The sequence below is a fragment of the Doryrhamphus excisus genome, chromosome 17 (genome assembly GCF_030265055.1).
Source record: "Doryrhamphus excisus isolate RoL2022-K1 chromosome 17, RoL_Dexc_1.0, whole genome shotgun sequence".
Lineage (NCBI taxonomy): Eukaryota > Metazoa > Chordata > Actinopteri > Syngnathiformes > Syngnathidae > Doryrhamphus > Doryrhamphus excisus.
In genome coordinates this window covers 15,501,871-15,526,046 of record NC_080482.1, presented here as the reverse complement: position 1 = coordinate 15,526,046, position 24,176 = coordinate 15,501,871, and the positions used below count along the sequence as shown (strand labels likewise).

Genomic DNA, 24,176 nt, shown 5'->3' with positions numbered 1-24,176 from the left:
TGTGTAATACGTGTTTTTGGGTTGCCTTTGCGGCCGTTTTTACTCCTCTGTCAGAGTGTCTGCATAGATTATAATCCGCAGAGAATTACAGCATCCATAATTACAGCCCAGTCTGGTCATGTCCTCCATGTTTGGCTCTTGGACTGTTCCCCTCGCTAATGTTTGGGTAGAACCCTCGGCCGACGGAGTCCAAAGTGCCCACCAGTGGAGAGGTGAAGCCGGCATGTTTATTTACCAGGCTTCCACTTTGTTTTGTTTCACCGACCAACGGAGCCACAGTCATGTCGCCTGCGGTTCGAGTCGGCCGTGTGGCAGCGCACGGCGGGCGGCGGGCGAGCCTCAAGCTGGCGTGAAGCCCCGCGCTGACGAAAACAGAGAGTTTTTTTGTCAGTCACATGTGATGCACATGTGTGCAACATGTAAACAGTCTTATTTATTGTTTTGGCTTCTTCTGCTTTGCTTTCCTTTGAAGGGATTCATTGATTGATGCTCAGCAACATGCCAGCATGTGGTCACTAATTAAGACGAAGAAATTATATTTATATATATATACTTTTTTATCATGCTTTTTCCCCTTTTCTGACCCATAAATGTATTTAGAATGTTGTATTCTTGTGTTAAACCATGCCAAAGTTTCAGATAACGAGCTTTGCTCATTTGGAAGTGAGCCCTGAAAGAAATTTGGGAAGGCTCAAAAAACAGAGGAAGTCACCACACCACTCTCAATGGCGGTAAATATGGCTGCAATCTCCAGCTCGGACACCGACTTCCTGGTGGACCCCGCCATTATTGTCCCGGTAAATGTATACTTTTCTCCCTGTATACTTCCTCTTGCTGTGGCCGTTTGCAGGCATACCTAGTCGATTTTCGCACTCACATGTCGATCAACCAATAGGCGAACAGTTCAACCCAAGACACACTTAGGACCGCCCCCTCATTTGAATAGTTTTTCCTTCTGCATTTCAAGCTGACATTGTCTGCTGCATGAAATAAATACATATGAGAGCAGAGTGCTTTTATTTATTTATTGATATGTAATTCTATTTATATATTTATTTTTGTATTTATTTCTACATTTATTTTTGTATTTATTTTTAATTTTTGAATCTTGTTTTTTATTTTTGGATTTATTTTTGCTTTTATTTATTTATTTATGTATATATTTTTTTATTTTTGTTTTTATTTCCATTTATATTTATTTTTTGATATTTTTTTTCTTTTTTGTTTTTATTTATTTATTATTTTGGCAGTTTTGGTCCTCCATAGTATGTTGTGTGAAGCCTTTCCAACGTTACTCGGTCGTGTGGAAGAGTCAGAAGAGCCAGCAGTAAGTTAGAGTTTCAGTGTCAGTGTCCTAACTGTGTTTCTTTTCTGTAAGTCATGGAGCAAAAGCGCTTGTCCGTGTAGCATTATAGAGTGTGCATACAGGGAGCGGGGTTGCTAATAGCCATTTCCCAAATGCTAGAATGCCACCTCAGCCGCCTGTGAGGGCCCACAGCGGAACCTGCTGCTCATTGAGAAGAGCGATATGCATTTCACGTCGGCGTCCCCAAAGGTTTCTTCACTAGATTTTTCACTATTTGATTACTCGCTAAATATAAGTTTGCAACTCTGATCTCTCTTGCAGCGTCTTCTTATTTATAAATAATTAAATGTATGGGAAACACTGAGCCAACCTAAGAAATGTACAGGCTATGTTTTATTTCAGATTTTTTGATGCTTTTTAACATTCTTAACAATCATACGTGTGTAAAAATAAGTTTATTGCTGTTTGATTAAGTTGTATAAAAGTAAAGTAAAATAAAAATACAAACTACTAGCTAACAGACTTGTAGAAATGGTTGGTTGGAAAGCTTTTATTGTTATTTCCACACTTGTCAATAGTCTTGCATTGGTCTTGTTCAAATATCTGAAACGGGTTTCTTGTCGTGAACTTCCAGACCTTTTCTTATGGAGCGTTTCTTGTTCTATGGTTATCATCAAAAATGCAAGGAAAGAGGTCGTACTTTGCGTTTTTGCAGAACCAGAACCTTTAATCTGGCTTTTAAAAACGTGGGAATGTTTTTGAAGTCATGCACTCGGTTCAACTCTGCCGTTGTTGTCCACATGTGGTCCACAACAAGAGCGTTACCACGGCGACCTTATCACACCAGCGCCGGTATCCATGAGTTCTGGTCTCCATCACAGAGGAGCAAAGCATGCCAGTGAGCTCGCTCGTAAAAAAAAAAAAAAAAACACAAGTTTGGGTAGAAAAGGCAAGCGGTAAAAGACAACCTTGGCAGGGCGTCGTTACGAAGCGATGAGAATGGAGCACACTTCCTGTTTGCATCACTTGTGCCAATCCTTATACTGTTACCGTTACTAACGTCACTTCTTTTATTAAGGCATCCGTTTTCCAGCAAAAGTTTTCCAGCTTAAAAATGAAAGAATGCAAGGGCAAATTTCATGCATTTTGTCCATCATGAACTAAACTGAATAAACCACAAATTTGCATTCCGACGTTTTTTTACCTCAGAATTAGACTCTGACAGACTTAATTGATTAAAGAAAATTGCTTAGTTGCAGTAGCTCAATTGCAGAAGAAAAAAACCCAACACAAATGCAATACATTATGAATAAAATATAATGAAATATAAACAAGATTTGCATATTTACAAATAAATACAAATGTACTTCACACAAGGGAGAGCAGAATTAATATATAATAATAATATTGTAATTGTCTCTTGTCTTGTAGCGTTCACTGTGGGAACGGAACTGGAGGGGTCTGTTGCAAAATGAGCTCTGTTGTCCAATAGCGTGGGTGGGCGGGGCTTTGCACGACGGAGAGCAGTTTGTCCAGCGTCCTCCTGTCACTCACTGTTCCAATGGCATAGCAAAGTACAGGGCACTGGCAACCACAGAACGGTAAGGGGCCATCCATAATTTTCAACATTTTCACAAGAGTACAAAGAGTACTCTTTTGAGCAAAAAGAGTACAATCCCAAATGAAAAATGTTGATAGGTCCATGACCAACTGACCCAATACAGCCAGGAAATTCGAACATGTCCAATAGTGTTCTCTGGCTGTATTTTGGGACTCTGGTCAATCAGTCACTGCCCATCAACATTGTATTGAACACGAACAAGATAAAAAATTATATCAAATGCCTCTTTTTTGTATTTTTCTTTCAAGAAAATACAAATGTATTACAAATTTGGTCTTTTTGTATTGTTCTTTCTATCAAATGATACATGTAGAAAAGTCCTGATGCAACAACTGTTTTCCACAGGACTTTTTAAACAAGGGAATACTTCTTGTATACACACATGATTACTCAAGGAGCAGAAGAGTTGCCCCTGGTTTCCAAAAGCCTGAGGAGATCAAATCTTCTTTGAAATGATGGACACAACCCTTGAACTCAACTCAATGCGAAGTACGCAATAAAGATGCCACAACTGTTTTGAAAAGGCTTAACAATCACACCTATAGTCTAGTCCAGGGGTGGGCAAACTACGGCCCGGGGGCCACATGCGGCCCACCAAGCGTTTAAATCCGGCCCGCCAGTTGCTTTTAAGTATTTCAAACTTTTAACATACCAGCTGGCAACATGACTTTCAAGTCTTGTTGTCTTATTCAGTAAAAAAAAATAAAAATAAAAATCGTAGTTTGATGTATCTGATGTTTAAAGTGCTCCTGAAAAAAAGAGAAATGAGAACATATAGCTGATAGTATGACAATTAAAATTAGACAAATAATTCACGGCGTAAAATTATAAGCGTAAAAATTATTAAAATTATTAAAATTATTAAAATTATTAAAATTATTAAAATTATTTAAAATATTTAAAATATTTAAAATATTTAAAATGATTAAAATGATTAAAATGATTAAAATTATTAAAATTATTACAATTATTACAATTATTAAAATTATTAAAATTATTAAAATTATTAAAATTATTAAACATTTTAAAATTATTATAATAAATTATTATTATTCGTGTGTGTTAAATATATGTTCTGGCCCCCCGCACAATTTTGTTAACTCAATGCGGCCCATGAGTCAAAAAAGTTTGCCCACCCCTGGTCTAGTCAGTGTATCACAGGAAGTGAAAATCACATTGATTGTTACTGAATGTCACCACCACAGAGTCATTCAGAAAATGTCAATCACAGCCAGGTCCATGCCCAAATATAGAAAATAAACACAGAGCTGGCCAATAGATTCAGGATGGTCGCTTTAGTTTTGATCTTCTCCATTTTCGCAACGGCACTTCAACAATCCAACCCTGCTCAATTCCTTCGATTTGGAACCTTTCCAAGACGCCTGGCCAGCCGCTACAGCGTCCTTCCGCTTTCTTTCCGAACGCACAAAGCAGTAAACATCGATGTATTGTTCGTATGCATTGCTCGGTGAGCGATGAATGGCAGTAATTCTCTTTTTGATGAACGAAAATAGGTCATCGAAATCACCGGGGTCGGCCATTGTCTGATTGTTGTGTTGGAATGCGAAGCACGCAGAGCTACGTGGAGTATCTACTCGCGCTAAAATTTGACTGCGTCCCGCGGTTCGAACATACAGACATGGACATTTTCTGGTTTTCAAAAAAGCGTACGTTGATGTCTTAACCCCCTCCCCCCCTCGTACGGTTTGTACGCTCGTGAAAATGTTGAAAATTATGGATGGCCCCTAAGAAGATCACCACATTGAACACATTGAACTAGCTAATTAGCTTCCTGTGCTGTGACTCGCGTACAAAGGTTTCAAACCTTTATGTTAAAGTGAAATGAGCGCCGTCCAACCCGAGCATGAATAAAACCGAGCCAGGAAGTGAGAACTCACACTCTGTTTCCTGTTTTTCTGAAGTATCCCATCCAGGAAAGTTGAATGTTTTTTTTTTTTTTTTCCAGGCGAAAGCCTGACTGTTATGCTGACATTATTATTATTATTATTATTATTATTTTGCTGCTCATCCCTCGTTAAATCCGCAAAGCTCTTTCTGATGCTAATAAAAGAGCGGCAGCATAGCTACCGATGTCATACATTTGCCTGGCAACTTGTTGCTAGGCAGAATTCCTTTTGTGCCTCATGGGCTAATTGGCCTTAAAGCAGTTGTGCTGTGGCATTGCGGGGGCGCCTGCAGATCCACTAAGAGACGTACCAAATTCCTGCACGGCACACATTGAGTAAGGGACAGGAAGTGTCCTGCATCGACTCCATAAACAAACACAACACAGCCCGGCTTTTAGCTAGCAATAGTGCGAAGTTCTTACTGAAGAAAATACTTAATAATTGTATTAATTGTAATTAATTAAATGACTAGCAGCTCATTTTTTTAATGTTTCATTTTAAAAATACAGTAAAGTCTCGTTATATTGATATCGGTTATATCGATAGTACTGCTTATTACGATACTATTTTCATTTCCCGGCAAATTTCTAGTCTTTTATGATATAATTAGTTGCGGTTATTACGATAATCCGGTTATTACGATAATCCGGTTACTACGATGCCCTTTTCATCTCCCGCCAGCCAATTTGGTCTGCTTATATCGATACAAAAGCAGCTTAAAGCTGAATCAATATTTGCTTAAGGATTTCAATACCACCATTAGCGAAATCTGTAAACGGCGTATTGTTTGATTTTCGGCTTTTCCACCGACGGACGGTAATTAGAGGATTACAGGTAATTAATATGAGCTAAGTATATTAAATAAATAAGTAAATATTTGTATCATTTAGAGGGAAGATTCAGTGAATAGACTTAGTGTTTTCAGATGTGTTCAATATTCTTGGCACTAGCTTTACCGATAAATTATGAAAGTAAACTTACGGTATTGCTTGATCAAAGACGCAATCTCTTGTTGTTTGAAATAAATCAATACACTTGTATCTTAAAGATGAATATGACATGACTTTTCCTTACTTCCTTAATTCCATATATTTGGAGTGTGCTTCGGGGCCACACTTTGGACACCCCTGAGCTAAGTGGCTTGAGACCTGACTAGCTTGGGAGCTAACTGTGGACCTTTGGCGGGAATGCTAGCATCAGGCTAGAAATGCTAACTCACTTGCTAACTGATAATGTGTTTTCTCCATGCTAATCCACGCCAAGATCGTTACATGAATAGCAAATATACTTTCTATCTTCATTTACATTTCTATTTCTATGATTTCATATTTCCTTCCAGTAGCGTAGCATAGCGTAGCGTAGCATAGCATAGCGTAGCGTAGCATAGTCACAGAGTGAGAGTGTGGAAGAAGGTCCGATCAATCAATTTAAAGGTTCCTTCCTGCCAAATATTCCCCGCCTTTATGAAATGTTTGACCTTCACTGCCGACGCCTCGTTGCCATTCGTGCTGCACAAACGCAAACCACCTGCTGTGTTGCCATGCGCAGTGCTGCACTGCACAAAGTTGGCCCCCATAAAGTGAGAGGCTTGCATTGATTGGAACATCAGCAATTTTTTTTCCGATGACAGATTTTGTAGATGATTTGCTTTGGAGCGTTTGCCCCCCACCCCCCCCCCCCCCCCCCCCCCCCCCCATTTTATGTTGGTTGTGGTTTCCACCTGCCGACCGGCAGCCATTGTCATCTACAATACTAGTAAACATCAAAAGGGATGAAAGCAGGTATAAATTGGAGTTGTGAAGCTCGTGAAGCGTTTTAGAGATAAGATCCGCACGAACAATTGAATTATTGAAACCAAAAAAATGATTGTGTTTATATTCAGATATCTTTTTATCGCTTGCAATAATCACTGTTTTTCATATGTACACGCTGGCGTTCGTGGTTTCTCTCGTGTGTATAGAACAATGTCGAGTGCATTATTGAATATTTACTCCGAGTCACTATTGCAAGAGTGCGTTATGAAAATAATAAATGTTGAAAAAAAATGTGACTTTAATCTGACTTTAACCGAATTGTGTTATGTATATGAATGCAATCATTTTTTGCAACAATGTTTATGGTTTTGTGTGCTGAAGCGTGAGGATTTTGCATTGGTTGAATTTTAGAAAAGAAAGTCATTAAAAAAGTGTAAAGACGTTTTTTAATTTAATGCATAAGTTTATTTTTATTTAGTACAAAAGCATGCTAGATACGCAATCCATGAACTCAAGGAGAAAATGACATGCCGTATCAAAGATGCCCCCATTTATCGCCCACTTTTAATGCAGTTCGGCGCAGTATCGGATATATCGATAGTCCGGTTATATCGATATTTTTTTATATCGACTCCCGAGAATATCGATATAACGAGACTTTACTGTATATTTTTTGTTCTTACAGAAGAAAATACACAATTGTATTAATTGTAGAATGACTAGCAGCTCATTTTTTAATGTTTCATTTTAAAAATAATTTGAGCCAAGCGGTATTTTGTTTCTTTACACGAGTAATACACGGTAATACAGTACATACAGTACCAAGCCGTGATTACATAACACCCACGTGAACTATACTAATATGATATAGGTAACCTAGCAACCTTTAACGTGTGATATTTATCCCATATTTTATTCAGCTGCTATGCTTACACTGCAGTTTTGATTTGCCATGGGTGTTTTGGTATTCACTGCGGGTGTGTTGTTTGTGTAGTTGTGTATTTTTTAATGATGTTTATCTGCATCGGGAAGAGGCCTGATTCTGATATCAGCGTGATTGATGATATCAAATTCCGTGAGTGTGTTTTTCCATTGCTATGAGCTATGATCCGTGCTGCAAGAGGGGCCTCGGCCGCCATCTTTGCCATCTCTCCGGGGGCGTCTTTTGCCAGGAAACCACCTCGACAACCGTCAAGCTTTTCTGCTCGGAATCATTTTCCAGTGCGGGGGTTTCGGCTCGGGTGGCGTTTTGGATCTTGACTGTTAAACACGGCGATGTTTACGCTTGTGTGTCTCTGGCGTGTGCTCATGTTACGTTTTTAGGGCGTGCGGCGTAATCATTGTTTCTCCATGTCCCCCTGTGTGTTGCTAAGGGTCTCAAAGCCCCCCTCCCTTTCAAATCCACACTCCCACCCCCCTCCCAAAAAACCCAACATGTGCCAGTCCCATTGCGGTCTGAGTGGAGCTTGTGCGCCAAGGCCAGAATCCATATGAGAAGGATTATGACTTTACTGTAACTCTGCTTTTTAATGCGAGGGGGAGGGTTTTGGCAGTGGAGGGTCGGGGGTGGGTGGGGGGGGTGTCTGTGGGTGAATGTGTCACATGACTGCTTGTTATTGTAAGAGCGGAATTATTACACGTGAGTCACAAAAGGGAACACTCGCCAGTGTTTTCTGTCAGCGATCAAAGCTCCGTCATCGATCTCGCCTTGACGAAGCGTCACGTCACATGACTTTTTGGCCTCGTTCATTATTACTTAAGAGGGAAAACGTCTTCAAATAGTTGCGGCGGTTAAGATTGCTGTCATAATGTCGTAATGTTTAACAGAAATAATCTCATCCTGACCGTCATGAATGTACTATTTCTAAGAGCTTAGCATTCATTCATTCATTTTCTACCGCTTTTCCTCACAAGGGTCATGGGGGTGCTGGAGCCTATCCCAGCTGTCTTCGGGCGTAAGGCGGGGTACACCCTGGACTGGTCGCCAGCCAATCACAGGGCACATATAGACAAACAACCATTCACACTCACATTCATACCTATGGACAATTTGGAGTGGCTAATTAACCTAGCATGTTTTTGGAATGTGGGAGGAAACCGGAGTAGCCACGGGGGAGAACACTCCACACAGAGATGCCGGAGCGGGGAATCGAATTTGAGTTTCCACATGCTAACTCGCAAACGAGAGAGCTAGCGACCTAAACGGTAGCCTTCAAGTTATTTCCTTTCAACTTAAAAAGCCCAAAACTTACCACTTCCACACGGATAGGGAGGATAACTATTAACAGTTATTTAACCTTTAACGTGAACATTAATCATTGATTCATTTTCTACCGCTTTTTCCTCACGAGGGTCGCGGGGGTGCTGGAGCCTATCCCAGCTGTCTTCGGGCGTAAGGCGGGGTACACCCTGGACTGGTCGCCAGCCAATCACAGGGCACATATAGACAAACAACCATTCACACTCACATTCATACCTATGGACAATTTGGAGTGGCTAATTAACCTAGCATGTTTTTGGAATGTGGGAGGAAACCGGAGTACCCGGAGAAAACCCACGCATGCACGGGGAGAACATGCAAACTCCACACAGAGATGGCCGAGGGTGGGATTGAACCCTGGTCTCCTAGCTGTGAGGTCTGCGCGCTAACCCCTAGACCACCGTGCCGCCCAGCTTAGCATTCAGTCAAGTGTAAAAATAAGCAAACCGATGATAATGTCGACGCTCCAAAACAATCAAATATTCTTTAGTCCCGCTTATGTTGACTATGTGGACCAACTCATTAAGTCCTGGTTAAGTTGACATACCATATCAACATACCTTACAATACATGGTCACTGCTTTTGTTGAGTATTATAGACGTTATTTCTATTAAAAACATGTTTTGTAATAGTCTCTTCATGTCCAGTCCATGCATAGTATTATTAAAGGGGATCTATTATCCGCCTTTTGTATTGTGGATAATACTATAGAGCAGCTACACACAATAACTATATGCTAGTTACACCATAGGTCTTCCAGAATCTGCACCTATTCCACTTTTATTTCTTTGGATTTTCGGCTTCCCGCTAAAAATTTTCATTTATTCCACCCACGACCCGCCTCCAGGCCATTGCTCACTCCTCCGTGGTTGGTCACACTCTCAACTGCTCAAAATGAGCTAACTGAATTTTATTTAATGCTAAGGGCAATGAAGAGAAAGCATGTCTGAGTTATAATATTGTGCAAATTTTCCTTGTGTACAATCGCAGTTAAAATTAAGAATTAATTCATGTGTATTAAGTTAAAAAATTAATGTGTCTTGTTAAAACAGTCAGTAAGTCATTCATGGTAAATACAAATCATGTTAAATACATTTAAGGTTAACAACTATGATAAATATCACAGTAAATTCTGAATGAATTAATTAATAAATTACAATGTGTTATTTATTATTATAATTAGTAATAATTTAAGAACACATTAAAATATATATATAATATATAATAATATAATATATAAATAAAAACAGCAATAAATATATGGGAAGTGGTGGAATTCATACCTGATTCATGCTTACCTGGTATTGTATTAAAGCAGGGGTCAGCAACCCACGGCTCCAGAGCCGCATGTGGCTCCCCAGCCTCTTTGTTGTGGCTCTCTTTGCAATGCTCAATTTTTTTTTTTTTACACCCTAGTGGGAAAATGCACGTCTTTGTAATGATTTTTAAAAAATCCAACTTTATGTGAGACCATAAATGCGTCCTTGCTGAGTTCTGACTGCTGATTGGATGAGCACGAGCATGAGCAGACAGGATGCTATTCAGTTCACTAAGTCATACTTTCCCACAGCTATTTAGAGAATGAGAGATCATTTTAAAATAATTTTAATAACCAGCATGTAACTCACTTGGATGTGCAACGATCAGACAGCAACTAGTTAATAAGCTTTGCTTCTTCCTGCTCCTTTTCAGACATGTGTAGTAATGAGGTGTTGTGTGTATGCATGTATGTGTATGTGTATATGTGTATATATATATATGTATGTAGATATGTGTGTATGTATATGTGTATGTATATGTATATACGTATATATATATATATATATATATATAAATAGATATTGTAAGTGTATATGTGAGAAAGAATAATGTAACATAGTATGCATGTCTGAAATAATTCTTGTGTTTTACTGATGGATTTATTGCAAAACCAACGCGAGAACTAAAAGGGGTTCAAACAGATACAAAATACGAAAAATATGAAACGAAAATAATCCAAAACACATATACTGCACCTTAATGGCTGCACATATGCCTCAGAGATGATCTTTAACTTTTAGCACCATTTAGCTTTTGAGCTCTAAATAGCGTGTATATATGTATGTGTATATATATATATGTATATATGTGTATATATGTATGTATATATGTGTGTATATATAAATGTATTTTTTTTTCCCCCTTTCTCCTCTTTAAATGTTCTCCTCTTTAAATGTTACTCATTATTTTGTTTGCTTGGTTGTCGGTAGCCACAGGGGAAAAAAATATTGTTGATTTTGGGGGGAAAAAAAAAAAAACTGTCTACATTGGTGGCACTACTGAATTTAATTTAGTTGTAAAGTCAATGAAATATGACACAGTACAAGCTAAGTGTCAGATTATAAATATAAGTGGGAATGGTATTTTAATAGTGATCATTCTACTGTCTTGTCATCTCTGCTGGAATCTCTGATTGACTGATATGAGAAATGTAAGAATATTACCTTAATACCTTTGTAACTATAAATTGTTAGAGGTACCTAGGCTAACATGCATAAATATAGAGGTAGTGATTATCATTATTATTATTATTATCATGAATTATTATTAATTATTACTTTACAAAAAATAGTAGTAATGGACAGCAAGACATCATTGCTTCAAAAATTGGTTTGAGCACAGACCTAAAACCTTGCTTCCTAATGCACAAGACTAGACACACACAAACTAATAAACACGTCTAAAAACCTCAGGTAGGGTTTAACAAGAAGATACTGATGTTTGGGTTGGTCACCTGTCCAGACACGGTCTCAAGTTCTTGTTTTTTAATGCACAAGATTAGACACATGCAATCCAGAAAATAAGTAAATGTCACAAAAAAGCGGGCTAATAAATTGACACACAAAGACTGCGGATTTCAGAAAATAACAGATGGAATCTCTACACTCTACAAGAAGCAATGAAGTCTGTAAAATTAAATAATTAAAAATAAAAAATCACAAAATTGTTAACTATAATGATGAAAATGGTAATATTAATGATGATTATAATGATGGTAATAATGATAAAGATTATAACAATAATGACAATGATAATAATAATAATATTACAATGATAATAATAACAGGGGAAACAAGACATGATTATATCTTGCAAAAAGGGGTAGGCATTTATAAGCTTTTGCTTCAGCCTACTCCTTTTGGGCTTGGGATCAGATAGTTGAATACAAATGTAAATAATGGAAAGTTATATTTTGATTGATGTAAGAAATGCACTGTAATGATTCACATATTTGCCCAAATAAAGGGAAAAAAAAAAAAAAAAAAAAACAACGGAGCTTATTTTCTATGGGTGTAACGATGAAACGTGCACATGCGGAAACGACGATTATGCAGAAAATTTGTTCCGCCTCGTTAACTTATATGCACCTAGCTACCTCTATTTCTACTATTCTCTTGGACTTTAGAAGACGTTGTTTTAAACAACGAAATGGCTCTTTTCATCGTAAAGGTTGCCGACCCCTGCTTTAAAGAGACACATAAAAGTCTTTACAAGTCATTGCAAAGCAGACGGAGTCCCTTATTTTCACTTTCGCTTTCAAGACGGTCTCAAGACACAGTCTCAAGTTCTTGTTTTTTTTAATGCATAAGATTAGACGCGTGTAATCCAGAAAATAAGTAAATGTCACAAAAAAGTGGGCTAATAAATTGACACACAAAGACTGCAGATTTCAGAAAATAACAGATGAAATGATGGATGGATGGATGGATGGATGGATGGATGGACTCCCTTTATTGTCATTGCACAAAAACACAGTAGTGAAATTGCCAACGAAATGTCGTTGCCTGGCTCCCATATAATAACAGACACAAAAGAAGATAAGTAATAATAAATAATAATAATAATGTGGAGAATAAATAGATAGAATAGACACCGAATATGAACAACATAATATAAAGTGCAGCGTGAACAGTAAATTGCCCAAATAATTTAAATAATTTAAATAAATAATAATGATACAGCACTCTACAAGCAAAGATGTCTGTAAAATTAAATCATTAAAAATTAAAAATGACAAAATTTTTAACTATAATGATGAAAATGGTAATATTAATGATGATTATAATGATGGTAATAATGATAAAGATTATAACAATAATGATAATAATGATAATAATAATAATAATATTACAATGATAATAATAACAGGGGAAACAAGACAGTGGCATGAACATGATTATATCCTGCAAAAAGGGGTAGGCATTTATAAGCTTTTGCTTCAGCCTACTCCTTTGGGAGTGTGACCAATCACAGCAGAGAGGGTGTACCAAGTGGAGGGTCGAGGGTGGAGTAAATTAAACAGATCGTTTAGGTGGGAAGCAGGAAATGCGTAGAAACACTGCAGAAAGATGTGCAATACAAAGAATCACATCTCCACATTTGGTGACCCTCCACATGAGTAATATGTCAAATGCAAATTCAGGTTATTTAGCTGTCCCACTCAATTAAAAAAATGCCCACTCGGTGAGTCAGCAACGTGTAGTGTAGGGTGCTTCCGTTTGACTGTTGGAGTGTAAATAAGACGGCAGTTTTTAAAGCTGAGCTGCAGGAAGGAAAGTTCTGGAATATTCAGAGATCATCTGATGGGAAGTATAAGAAGTATAAGGAATGCATTTTTACTTGAGACATTTATCATCAATTGTATTGTTTATTAGATTCTACTTGCAATGTTGGCTTTTAGGGAAAAAAAAAAAAGACAACTTTCAACTTTTTTTTGTTGCAGTACCGTCCGCTATTGTTTTTTTTATGGAGGACCAAAACTGCCAAAATAATAAATAAATAAATAAATAAATAAATAAAAGTGGAAATAAAAACAAAAATGAAAAAAAATCAAAAAATTCAATACAAAAAAATTAATATAAATAGAAATAAAAACAAAAATAAAAAAAATATACATAAATAAATAAATAAAAGCAAAAATACAAAACAAGATTCAAAAATTACAAATATGAAAAAAAATCAAAAAATTAAATACAAAAAAATTAATATAAATAGAAATAAAAACAAAAATAAAAAATATATACATAAATAAATAAATAAAAGCAAAAATAAATACAAAAATACAAAACAAGATTCAAAAATTACAAATAAATACAAAAATAAATGTAGAAATAAATACAAAAATAAATATATAAATAGAATTACATATCAATAAATAAATAAAAGCACTCTGCTCTCATATGTATTTATTTCATGCAGCAGACAATGTCAGCTTGAAATGCAGAAGGAAAAACTATTCAAATGAGGGGGCGGTCCTAAGTGTGTCTTGGGTTGAACTGTTCGCCTATTGGTTGATCGACATGTGAGTGCGAAAATCGACTAGGTATGCCTGCAAACGGCCACAGCAAGAGGAAGTATACAGGGAGAAAAGTATACATTTACCGGGACAATAATGGCGGGGTCCACCAGGAAGTCGGTGTCCGAGCTGGAGATTGCAGCCATATTTACCGCCATTGAGAGTGGTGTGGTGACTTCCTCTTGCTGTGGCCGTTTGCAGGCATACCTAGTCGATTTTCGCACTCACATGTCGATCAACCAATAGGCGAACAGTTCAACCCAAGACACACTTAGGACCGCCCCCTCATTTGAATAGTTTTTCCTTCTGCATTTCAAGCTGACATTGTCTGCTGCATGAAATAAATACATATGAGAGCAGAGTGCTTTTATTTATTTATTTATATGTAATTCTATTTATATATTTATTTTTGTATTTATTTCTACATTTATTTTTGTATTTTTTTTTAATTTTTGAATCTTGTTTTGTATTTTTGTATTTATTTTTGCTTTTATTTATTTATTTATGTATATATATTTTTTATTTTTGTTTTTATTTCCATTTATTATTTTTTTTGTATTTAATTTTTTGATTTTTTTTTTCATTTTTGTTTTTATTTCCACTTTTATTTATTATTTTGGCAGTTTTGGTCCTCCATAGTTGTGAACGGTGTGTTCACAATGTCCCCTGTTGACTCCCCCGTGGTGAATTCTATTTATATATTTATTTTTGTATTTATTTCTACATTTATTTTTGTATTTATTTTTAATTTTTGAATCTTGTTTTTTATTTTTGTATTTATTTTTGATTTTATATATTTATTTATTATTTTGGCAGTTTTTGTCCTCCATATTTTTTCTCTTGTCGTCTGGTGTGTGTACGTCAGTGGTCGTTAGCTGCAAGCATCCAAAAAATGATTGCAAAAACTGTCGCTGCTTGTTGCTTTCCAAGAGAGAAAGATCCGGAGCCATGCAGCCGGCTAGTTTTCCAAGAAAAATCAAGCTTGCCTCCTTGAAGAGTCGGGTTTCTGCATGATGACAACACCACCTGGAGCTCCACTTGTCTACCTGCACCCCCCCCCCCCCACACCCCCACACCCATGCAGCTTAGTCCCACTCCAAAACAACTCAGTCTAAACTTGGTTTGCTGTGTTTGTCAGCTTTTAAGAATCTCTGTGCGGTTTGCAGAGCACAATTAAAAAGAAGAGAAGCTAATGAAAAATATGAACCCCGACTTCCACGGGTTGACGACCCCCCCCTCCCCCCTAATCGGAGCCATATGCCTCCTCGTAAAAGTCTCTTTTGGCGGGTAGGAGTTGTGAGGGTTTTGTTGCCAGAGCGTGAATTACCCCCCGACTGTGGGGAGCGTAGCGGCGAGCGCCCTATCATGCCACGCCACATCTCCAGCAGTGATAGCCGTCAATCACGAGCGTGTGAATCAGGAAATGAGGCGCTGCCGAGGTGTTTATGGCGTACAAACACATCAAACAGTCCACGGGGGGGGGCAGACTATATATTTTACACGTAACAGTCCACCTGGTATTATTGTATCTGTAAAATTGTCATGCAATCTGCTATTATTATTTATTATTTTATATTTATATTTAAATATTTTACAAATAATAAAATATTATAATAATTACAATAAAATTAAAATAATAATTATTATATTATTATTACGTAAAATATGCAAATACAACAATATTATTATATATAATTAATATAATAATTAGCATTAATATTACCATAGTAAGTGTCAATACAGTGATATATAGTTTGTATAGTTTACATATATGTATAGTATAGTTCATATATATAGTTTGACATCCTGACATTTTGACATCAATCCATTCCATAGTTTGATTCCACATACTGAAATGCTATGGCTAGCATAACGTAGTCCTAGCATAGAAGTGTTTCAAATGTACTTCTTCCCTGAGATCATATTTCTCCTCTCTTGTAGAGAAGTATTGGATGACATTTTTAAATAAATTGTTATTTTTAGCCTTATGCATTATTTTAGCTGTTTGAAGATATAAGAACTATATCAGCAAGTTGAAGTATTTGTCATTTTAGAAATAAGGAGTTAGTATGTTCTCTGTAGGCGGCATTATGAATTATCCTTACTGACCTTTTTTGCAGTACATTTAGCCAGTGAAGATTGCTTTTATAGTTATTAGCCCATATTTCCACACAATAAGTAAGATATGGTTGAACAAAGTGGGACGGGTCGTCACTCCCCGAAACAAAACAACATCCAAAAACTATGGTACTACAGTAAACCTCGGATATATCGGACTCGGATATATCGGAAATTCGCTCACAACGGACAGATAAAAAAGAAGCGATTTTTCTGTAATGCATTTCCAATAAAAATTCATTGCACATATCGGATTTTTTATAACGGATTTCGCCTATTTCGGACAAAATCTCCAGTCCCGTTCCAATGCATTTCCATGAAATTTCCCTCGCATATATCGGATGGCCGCATCGTGGCGCTCCGATTCGCGGAATCGTGACAGGCCGCTATACGACGTCATTTGCAGCGTTTGCAGCGTTGCCTGCGCGTCCAGGTACATTGGAAACATGGTCAAGGAAGTGCCTTTTTATAACGGATAAAATCCCATTTACGCATATACCGGATATAAATCCCATATATGCGTAAAACGGACATTTTCCGGTATACGCATATAACGGATTTCGCTTATATCGGACAAAACCAGTGGGAACAATTGAATCCGATATATCCGAGGTTTACTGCATTTTATTTTGGGAATAAAATGATTGCCTATATTTCTAATTATATTTATATTTCTAAAATGAATATTTCTAAATGAAAACATTCAATTCTATGGACAATTTGTAGTGGCCAATTAACCTAGCATGTTTTTTGGAATGTGGGAGGAAACCGGAGTACCCGGAGAAAACCCACGCATGCACGGGGAGAACATGCAAACTCCACACAGAGATGGCCGAGGGTGGGGAAAGACAAAATAAGAAGCCAAAAAATTACCACTTCCACACAAACTAGGAGGAGAACTCATTTATTTTCTACCGCTTTTCCTCACAAGGGTCATGGGGGGTGCTGGAGCCTATCCCAGCTGTCTTGGGGCGAGAGGCGGGGTACACCCTGGACTGGTGGCCAGCCAATCACAGGGCACATATAGACAAACAACCATTCACACTCACATTCATACCTATGGACAATTTGGAGTGGCTAATTAACCTAGCATGTTTTTCGGCGACATGACAATGTTTGTACCAGCCTGCGCTGCCCGACGTGTGTTCATTTTTGCCGAGAGGAAAAAAAGGTGGCTGGAGGAGGGGAAAAAGCCTCCCTTTGGCTCCCTGAGAGCCTAACAGGGACCCTGTGTGATGGGATCCAGATGCTGCCGGAGTCCGCGTGGTGGAAGGGGACCAGAGAAGAGAGCGGAGGCTTCTGATGGATTGAGGTCAGGACCAAGTTGGGAGTTTCGTTTCTCTCTCCTCTGGCTTCCTCCCGGCCTCGTCCACATGCGATGGTGTCGGCCGTCAGGACGTCCGCTGGGGTCTTTTGACGGCGTTTCTGGGCCTCGCCTTTGTGACGTCTTAGTGCAGGGGTGGGCAAACTTTTTGACTCGCGGGCCGCATTGATATAACAAAATTTCCGGGGGGGGGGGCAGACTATATATTTTACACGTAACAGTCCACCTGGTATTATTGTATCTGTAAAATTGTCATGCAATCTGCTATTATTATTTATTATTTTATATTTATATTTAAATATTTTAAAAATAATAAAATATTATAATAATTACAATAAAATTAAAATAATAATTATTATATTATTATTATGTAAAATATGCAAATATAACAATATTATTATATATAATTAATATAATAATTAGCATTAATATAATAAATATAATAATCATAATAGTTATAATAATAATATAATAATTATTATTTTAAATTTTATTATTATTATGTGCTTGTGTCCCTTTTTTCAGGACACGTAACAGTCCACCTGGTATTATTGTATCTGTAAAATTGTCATGCAATCTGCTATTTTTATTTATTATTTTATATTTATATTTAAATATTTTAAAAATAATAAAATATTATAATAATTAAAATAAAATTAAAATAATAATTATTATATTATTATTATGTAAAATATGCAAATATAACAATATTATTATATATAATTAATATAATAATTAGCATTACTATAATAAATATAATAATCATAATAGTTATAATAATAATATAATAATTATTATTTTAATTTTTATTATTATTATGTGCTTGTGTCTCTTTTTTCAGGAGCACTTTGTAAACAACAGACCATGTCAAACAACGAAATTGATGTTGTATGTTGAGTTTAAATGAAATACTTTGGAAAGATTGGGCGGGCCGTATTCAAACACTTGGCGGGCCGGATGTGGCCCCCGGGCCGTAGTTTGCCCACCCCTGCCTTAGTGAAACAAACTTTCACAACATTTGGTGTGAAATAGCATATTAAAATTAACATATTCATTAACATAGATGATATTTTTTTTTTATTTTGAGGTGCGTACTCGCTTCCCCATGTATGGTCATCCTGTTGCCCATATATGGGTGTGTGACTGGAGGGTCTCGAGCACCAAGAAAGTTGTTAGGAATGAAGTGAAAATGTCTCAAATTGTGGATGAAAGTGAATTTAGTGAGTTTGGAATCAAGAAATGAAAACAACTTTAGGATTTAGTAGCAGACGCTGCAGTTTATTAGAAGATCATAATAATGCTGAAGATATATTTCACATTAAGAATGCTTTATTGGCCCCAGGAGGAAATTTGTTCATGGTAATTTACGATGATAAAACACCGTTATTTGCCTAAGAATGTCATAGTTCTAGCATAGTAGAACATAGTATAGTAGATCCATGCTTTTTGTGGGAGTTACATTCCAAAAGTACCAGCAGATGCCCGGGAAAACGATTGAGGAGGAACGCTGCAAGATAGAAGCACATAGAGAACATGCAAACTCCACACAGAGATGGCCGAGGGTGGGGAAAGACAAAATAAGAAGCCAAAAAGTTACCACTTCCACACAAACTAGGAGGAGAACTCATTTCTTTTCTACCGCTTTTCCTCACAAGGGTCATGGGGGGCGCTGGAGCCTATCCCAGCTGTCTTTGGGCGAGAGGCGGGGTACACCCTGGACTGGTCGCCAGCCAATCACAGGGCACATATAGACAAACAACCATTCACACTCACATTCATACCTATGGACAATTTGGAGTGGCTAATTAACCTAGCATGTTTTTGGAATGTGGGAGGAAACCGGAGTACCCGGAGAAAACCCACGCATGCACGGGGAGAACATGCAAACTCCACACAGAGATGGCCGAGGGTGGGGAAAGACAAAATAAGAAGCCAAAAAGTTACCACTTCCACACAAAATAGGAGGAGAACTCATTCATTTATTTTCTACCGCTTTTCCTCACAAGGGTCATGGGGGGTGCTGGAGCCTATCCCAGCTGTCTTGGGGCGAGAGGCGGGGTACACCCTGGACTGGCGGCCAGCCAATCACAGGGCTCACATAGACAAACAACCATTCACACTCACATTCATACCTATGGACAATTTGGAGTGGCTAATTAAGCTAGCATGTTTTTGGAATGTGGGAGGAAACCGGAGTACCCGGAGAAAACCCACGCATGCACGGGGAGAACATGCAAACTCCACACAGAGATGGCCGAGGGTGGGGAAAGACAAAATAAGAAGCCAAAAAGTTACCACTTCCACACAAACTAGGAGGAGAACTCATTTCTTTTCTACCGCTTTTCCTCACAAGGGTCATAAGGGGTGCTGGAGCCTATCCCAGCTGTCTTGGGGCGAGGGGCCAATCCCAGGGCACATATAGACAAACAACCATTCACACTCACATTCATACCGATGGACAATTTGGAGTGGCTAATTAACCTAGCATGTTCAAATCCACACAGAAAGTGCCCATGCGGGGAATCGAACCCAAGTTTTGAGCCTGCCCTTGAAAGCAGTCCCAAGCTTCTCTGGTTCTCTGTACAAAAATGAGGAGACGTACTTGTTATGATTTGTGGTCATATGAATTGGGCGTGGCTTTGCATTTGAATCCATGCAAGCTTTACTATTATAAGACTTAATAGTAATTAGTAATTCTATTGAATATGATTTTTTATGGGCATACCCACTTCTTGTATTGCCTCATGACAATAAAAAATGAAGAGATGTTTTTTTTTAAAGCTAGAGCAATGTTGGAAAAAAAATCATTTCACTTTTGCTTTGCCTCACATTACTATGGTGCATTCAGGGACCGCTGGAAAAAGTGCGACGAAAATACATTGTCAGTGAAGCATAAAAAAGAAATGTCAAACTTTTTTGGTATGTTTATGCTGTACATTATACTCATATTTATATGATAAGGGTAAATGAGATGTGTTTTCTGTGGGGGAAAAAAAAATTCTGGGAAAAAAAATATTGTTCCCAAATGCCAAATTTGCAGGAATCCACTGCCTGACGCAAACAAACACGATAGATAAGGAAAGGAATGTTTCATCTCACTGGGAATCTTTGTTTCCTGCGCCATTCAGGACCATGCTGACTGTGCAAAACGTCCAACTCCTGCTTCTCCTCTTCTTCCTTCTCCGCCTGGCCCGGTCCCTCAACCCCCGAGACCCCAACGTGTGCAGCCTGTGGGAGAGGTGAGGTCTATGCCGCCGATGCCGCTGCGTGAAATCAAACATGCAAGGGTCAGCATTCATCGTGAGCAGGATGTTCTATTGCAGGGGTGGGCAAACTTGAAAGCGTTTGAATCCGGCCCGCCAGTTGCTTTCTATAGTAATGGTCATGGTTTTATTTCATTTGAACATGCATCAGATTTTCTATTGAATGCATCACATAATCAGTTCACAGTTCCACATGTTGTGCCCTGGACTGGTCGCCAGCCAATCCCAGGGCACATATAGACAAACAACCATTCACACTCACATTCATACCTATGGACAATTTGGAGTGGCTAATTAACCTAGCATGTTTTTGGAATGTGGGAGGAAACCGGAGTACCCGGAGAAAACCCACGCATGCACGGGGAGAACATGCAAACTCCACACAGAGATGGCCGAGGGTGGGGAAAGACAAAATAAGAAGCCAAAAAGTTACCACTTCCACACAAACTAGGAGGAGAACTCATTCATTTATTTTCTACCGCTTTTCCTCACAAGGGTCATGGGGGGTGCTGGAGCCTATCCCAGCTGTCTTGGGGCGAGAGGCGGGGTACACCCTGGACTGGTCGCCAGCCAATCACAGGGCACATATAGACAAACAACCATTCACACTCACATTCATACCTATGGACAATTTGGAGTGGCTAATTAACCTAGCATGTTTTTGGAATGTGGGAGGAAAGCGGAGTACCCGGAGAAAACCCACGCATGCACGGGGAGAACATGCAAACTCCACACAGAGATGGCCGAGGGTGGGGAAAGACAAAATAAGAAGCCAAAAAGTTACCACTTCCACACAAACTAGGAGGAGAACTCATTCATTTATTTTCTACCGCTTTTCCTCACAAGGGTCATGGGGGGTGCTGGAGCCTATCCCAGCTGTCTTGGGGCGAGAGGCGGGGTACACCCTGGACTGGTCGCCAGCCAATCCCAGGGCACATATAGACAAACAACCATTCACACTCACATTCATACCTATGGACAATTTGGAGTGGACAATTAACCTAGCATGTTTTTGGAATGTGGGAGGAAACCGGAGTACCCGGAGAAAACCCACGCATGCACGGGGAGAACATGCAAACTCCACACAGAGATGCCCGAGGGTGGAATTGAACCCTGGTCTCCTAGCTGTGAGGTCTGCGCGCTAACCACTAGACCGCCGTGCCGCCCCCTGCTTTACATAATACAGTTTAAGGTTTTTTTTTGTTTTTTTTTAATAATGTACCTCGTACCGAAGTACGAGGTGATGTGACCCTACAACGACATAATAATTTGATCACTTCCTGCTTTCCTAATATGGTTTAAGGTTTTTTTTTTGTTTGTTTTTTTGTTTGTCACGTACCGAAGTACGAGGTGATATGACCATACCATGGCATAATGGGTACCATAGTAACTGATTTATTGTATTTATTAGTGATTATTTCGCAAACATCAACTGCTTCTAAATATTTCAAATTTTAACATACAACAGCTGGCAACATAAGTCAAGTCGGATGTATGATTCAGAAAAAAAACAAAACTGTAAAATTCTATTTCGTAATTTGCTGTGGTCTGATAGTGACAGCTGATAGTATGACACTTTTACAGATAAAATTAGACTAATAATTCAATGCGGACTGTCAGAATTATAAGCGTAAAATAGTGCGTATTAAATATATATATTGCCCCCCCCCCCCCCCCCCCCGTTCTATTCTATTATCCTTGGAGCTGTTAGCTCCTTTTTTGGACAATTCCAAGCCAAAGAGTCATGGTGTGGCTGGCATGAAGTTATTTTTATCCGCAGGAGGTCCATGAGTTTTGAGGACAGGGGTGGCCCGAGTGCAGCCTGGGTGAGCCGCAGCTCTAAAAAAACGAAAAAAAAACGAAAAAAAAGTAAAGTGCAAAAAATGTGTAATGTAATGAAAATAACAGTTCATATAGTAATAGTAATAACACTAATAATCATAAAAAAAATAATTTACAAGAATTTCCATTTATCAATGTTGGATCTTAAAGGGAGCCTATGATGCTTTTTCCACGTTTCTGACCCATAAATGTAGTTAGAATGTTGCATTCTCCCGTTAAACAATACCAAACGTTCACATAATGAGCTTTGTGCATTTGGAAGTAATCCCTGAAAGAAGTTTGGGATGACACAAAACGCTGGGTTTCAAAAGGCGTGGTCAAACGGTGCCTTTGTGACATCACAGAGGGGGGCGGATTTCCTCTTATATGAACTCTGCTCTCCGCCAAGCTCTGATACTCGAAACAAGCTCAGTCATGACACGGCAAAAAAAAAAAGTCATTACCAGACGAGGACGTTCAGTCGTGAGGGATGCCTCCTACAATATCGCCAGCTGCCATTTGACGCCCCTGCACAACCTGTAGCTGTTCCATTGGAGGATTGTGACGGCGAACTCTCCACCGTGCCATAGTGGAAAATATCTCAGGCGGGATCTCCTTGTCATGCAAGTCACGTTGGAAGCCATCAGGACCTTCAAGGTTCCACTTTTGTTCCACTTTTCCACTTTTGTTCCACCTTTTAGTGTCCCATGTTTGATACTCTCCTGCAAATTCCAATTGGCCAATTTTGTGGCGTTGAAAAGGACGTTTTTTTCTTCTTCAAAGCCAAAACCGTGGCGAGTGACTGCTCCTGTTTGTGTTCAGCTTCACCACCTCTGTCAAGGAGTCGTACTCGCATCCTTATGACCACGTGACCGAGGAGCCCTGCTCGGACCCGAGGACCAGCTACAGATGCCCACGTCACAGGTAACAGCAGCATCCTTTAACCCTTAGATGCACGGGTGACTGGACCAGGGGTGGGCAAACTACGGCCCGGGGGCCACATCCGGCCCGCCAAGTGTTTGAATACGGCCCGCCCAATCTTTCCAAAGTATTTCATTTAAACTCAACATACAACCTGGCATCATGGCCTGAGCCAACCTTTTGATGGTTTTATCAATTTCGTTGTTTGACATGGTCTGTTGTTTACAAAGTGCTCCTGAAAAAAGGGACACAAGCACATAATTGTCATGCAATCTGCTATTATTATTTATTATTTTATATTTATATTTAAATATTTTAAAAATAATAAAATATTATAATAATTACAATAAAATTAAAATAATAATTATTATATTATTATTATGTAAAATATGCAAATATAACAATAATATTATATATAATTAATATAATAATTAGCATTAATATAATAATTGTAATAATAATAATAATAATAATAATTATTATTATTATTAGATTATTATAATAATTATTAGAACTATTACGATTATTATAATGATAACTATTAT

The 24,176-nt window shown here is 38.2% G+C and overlaps 1 protein-coding gene across 1 annotated transcript in view; it reads left to right on the top strand.

Annotated features, from left to right (window-relative positions):
- The window catches only part of pear1 (platelet endothelial aggregation receptor 1), a 69,802-nt gene that overhangs the window by 19,735 nt on the left and 25,891 nt on the right, over positions 1 to 24,176 (top strand). The window contains exons 3-4 of the mRNA XM_058053625.1: positions 20,755 to 20,865; positions 23,533 to 23,634. Coding sequence (XP_057909608.1) covers positions 20,759 to 20,865; positions 23,533 to 23,634 — 209 coding nt within the window. The 5' untranslated portion in view covers positions 20,755 to 20,758. The remainder of the gene's footprint in view (positions 1 to 20,754; positions 20,866 to 23,532; positions 23,635 to 24,176) is intronic.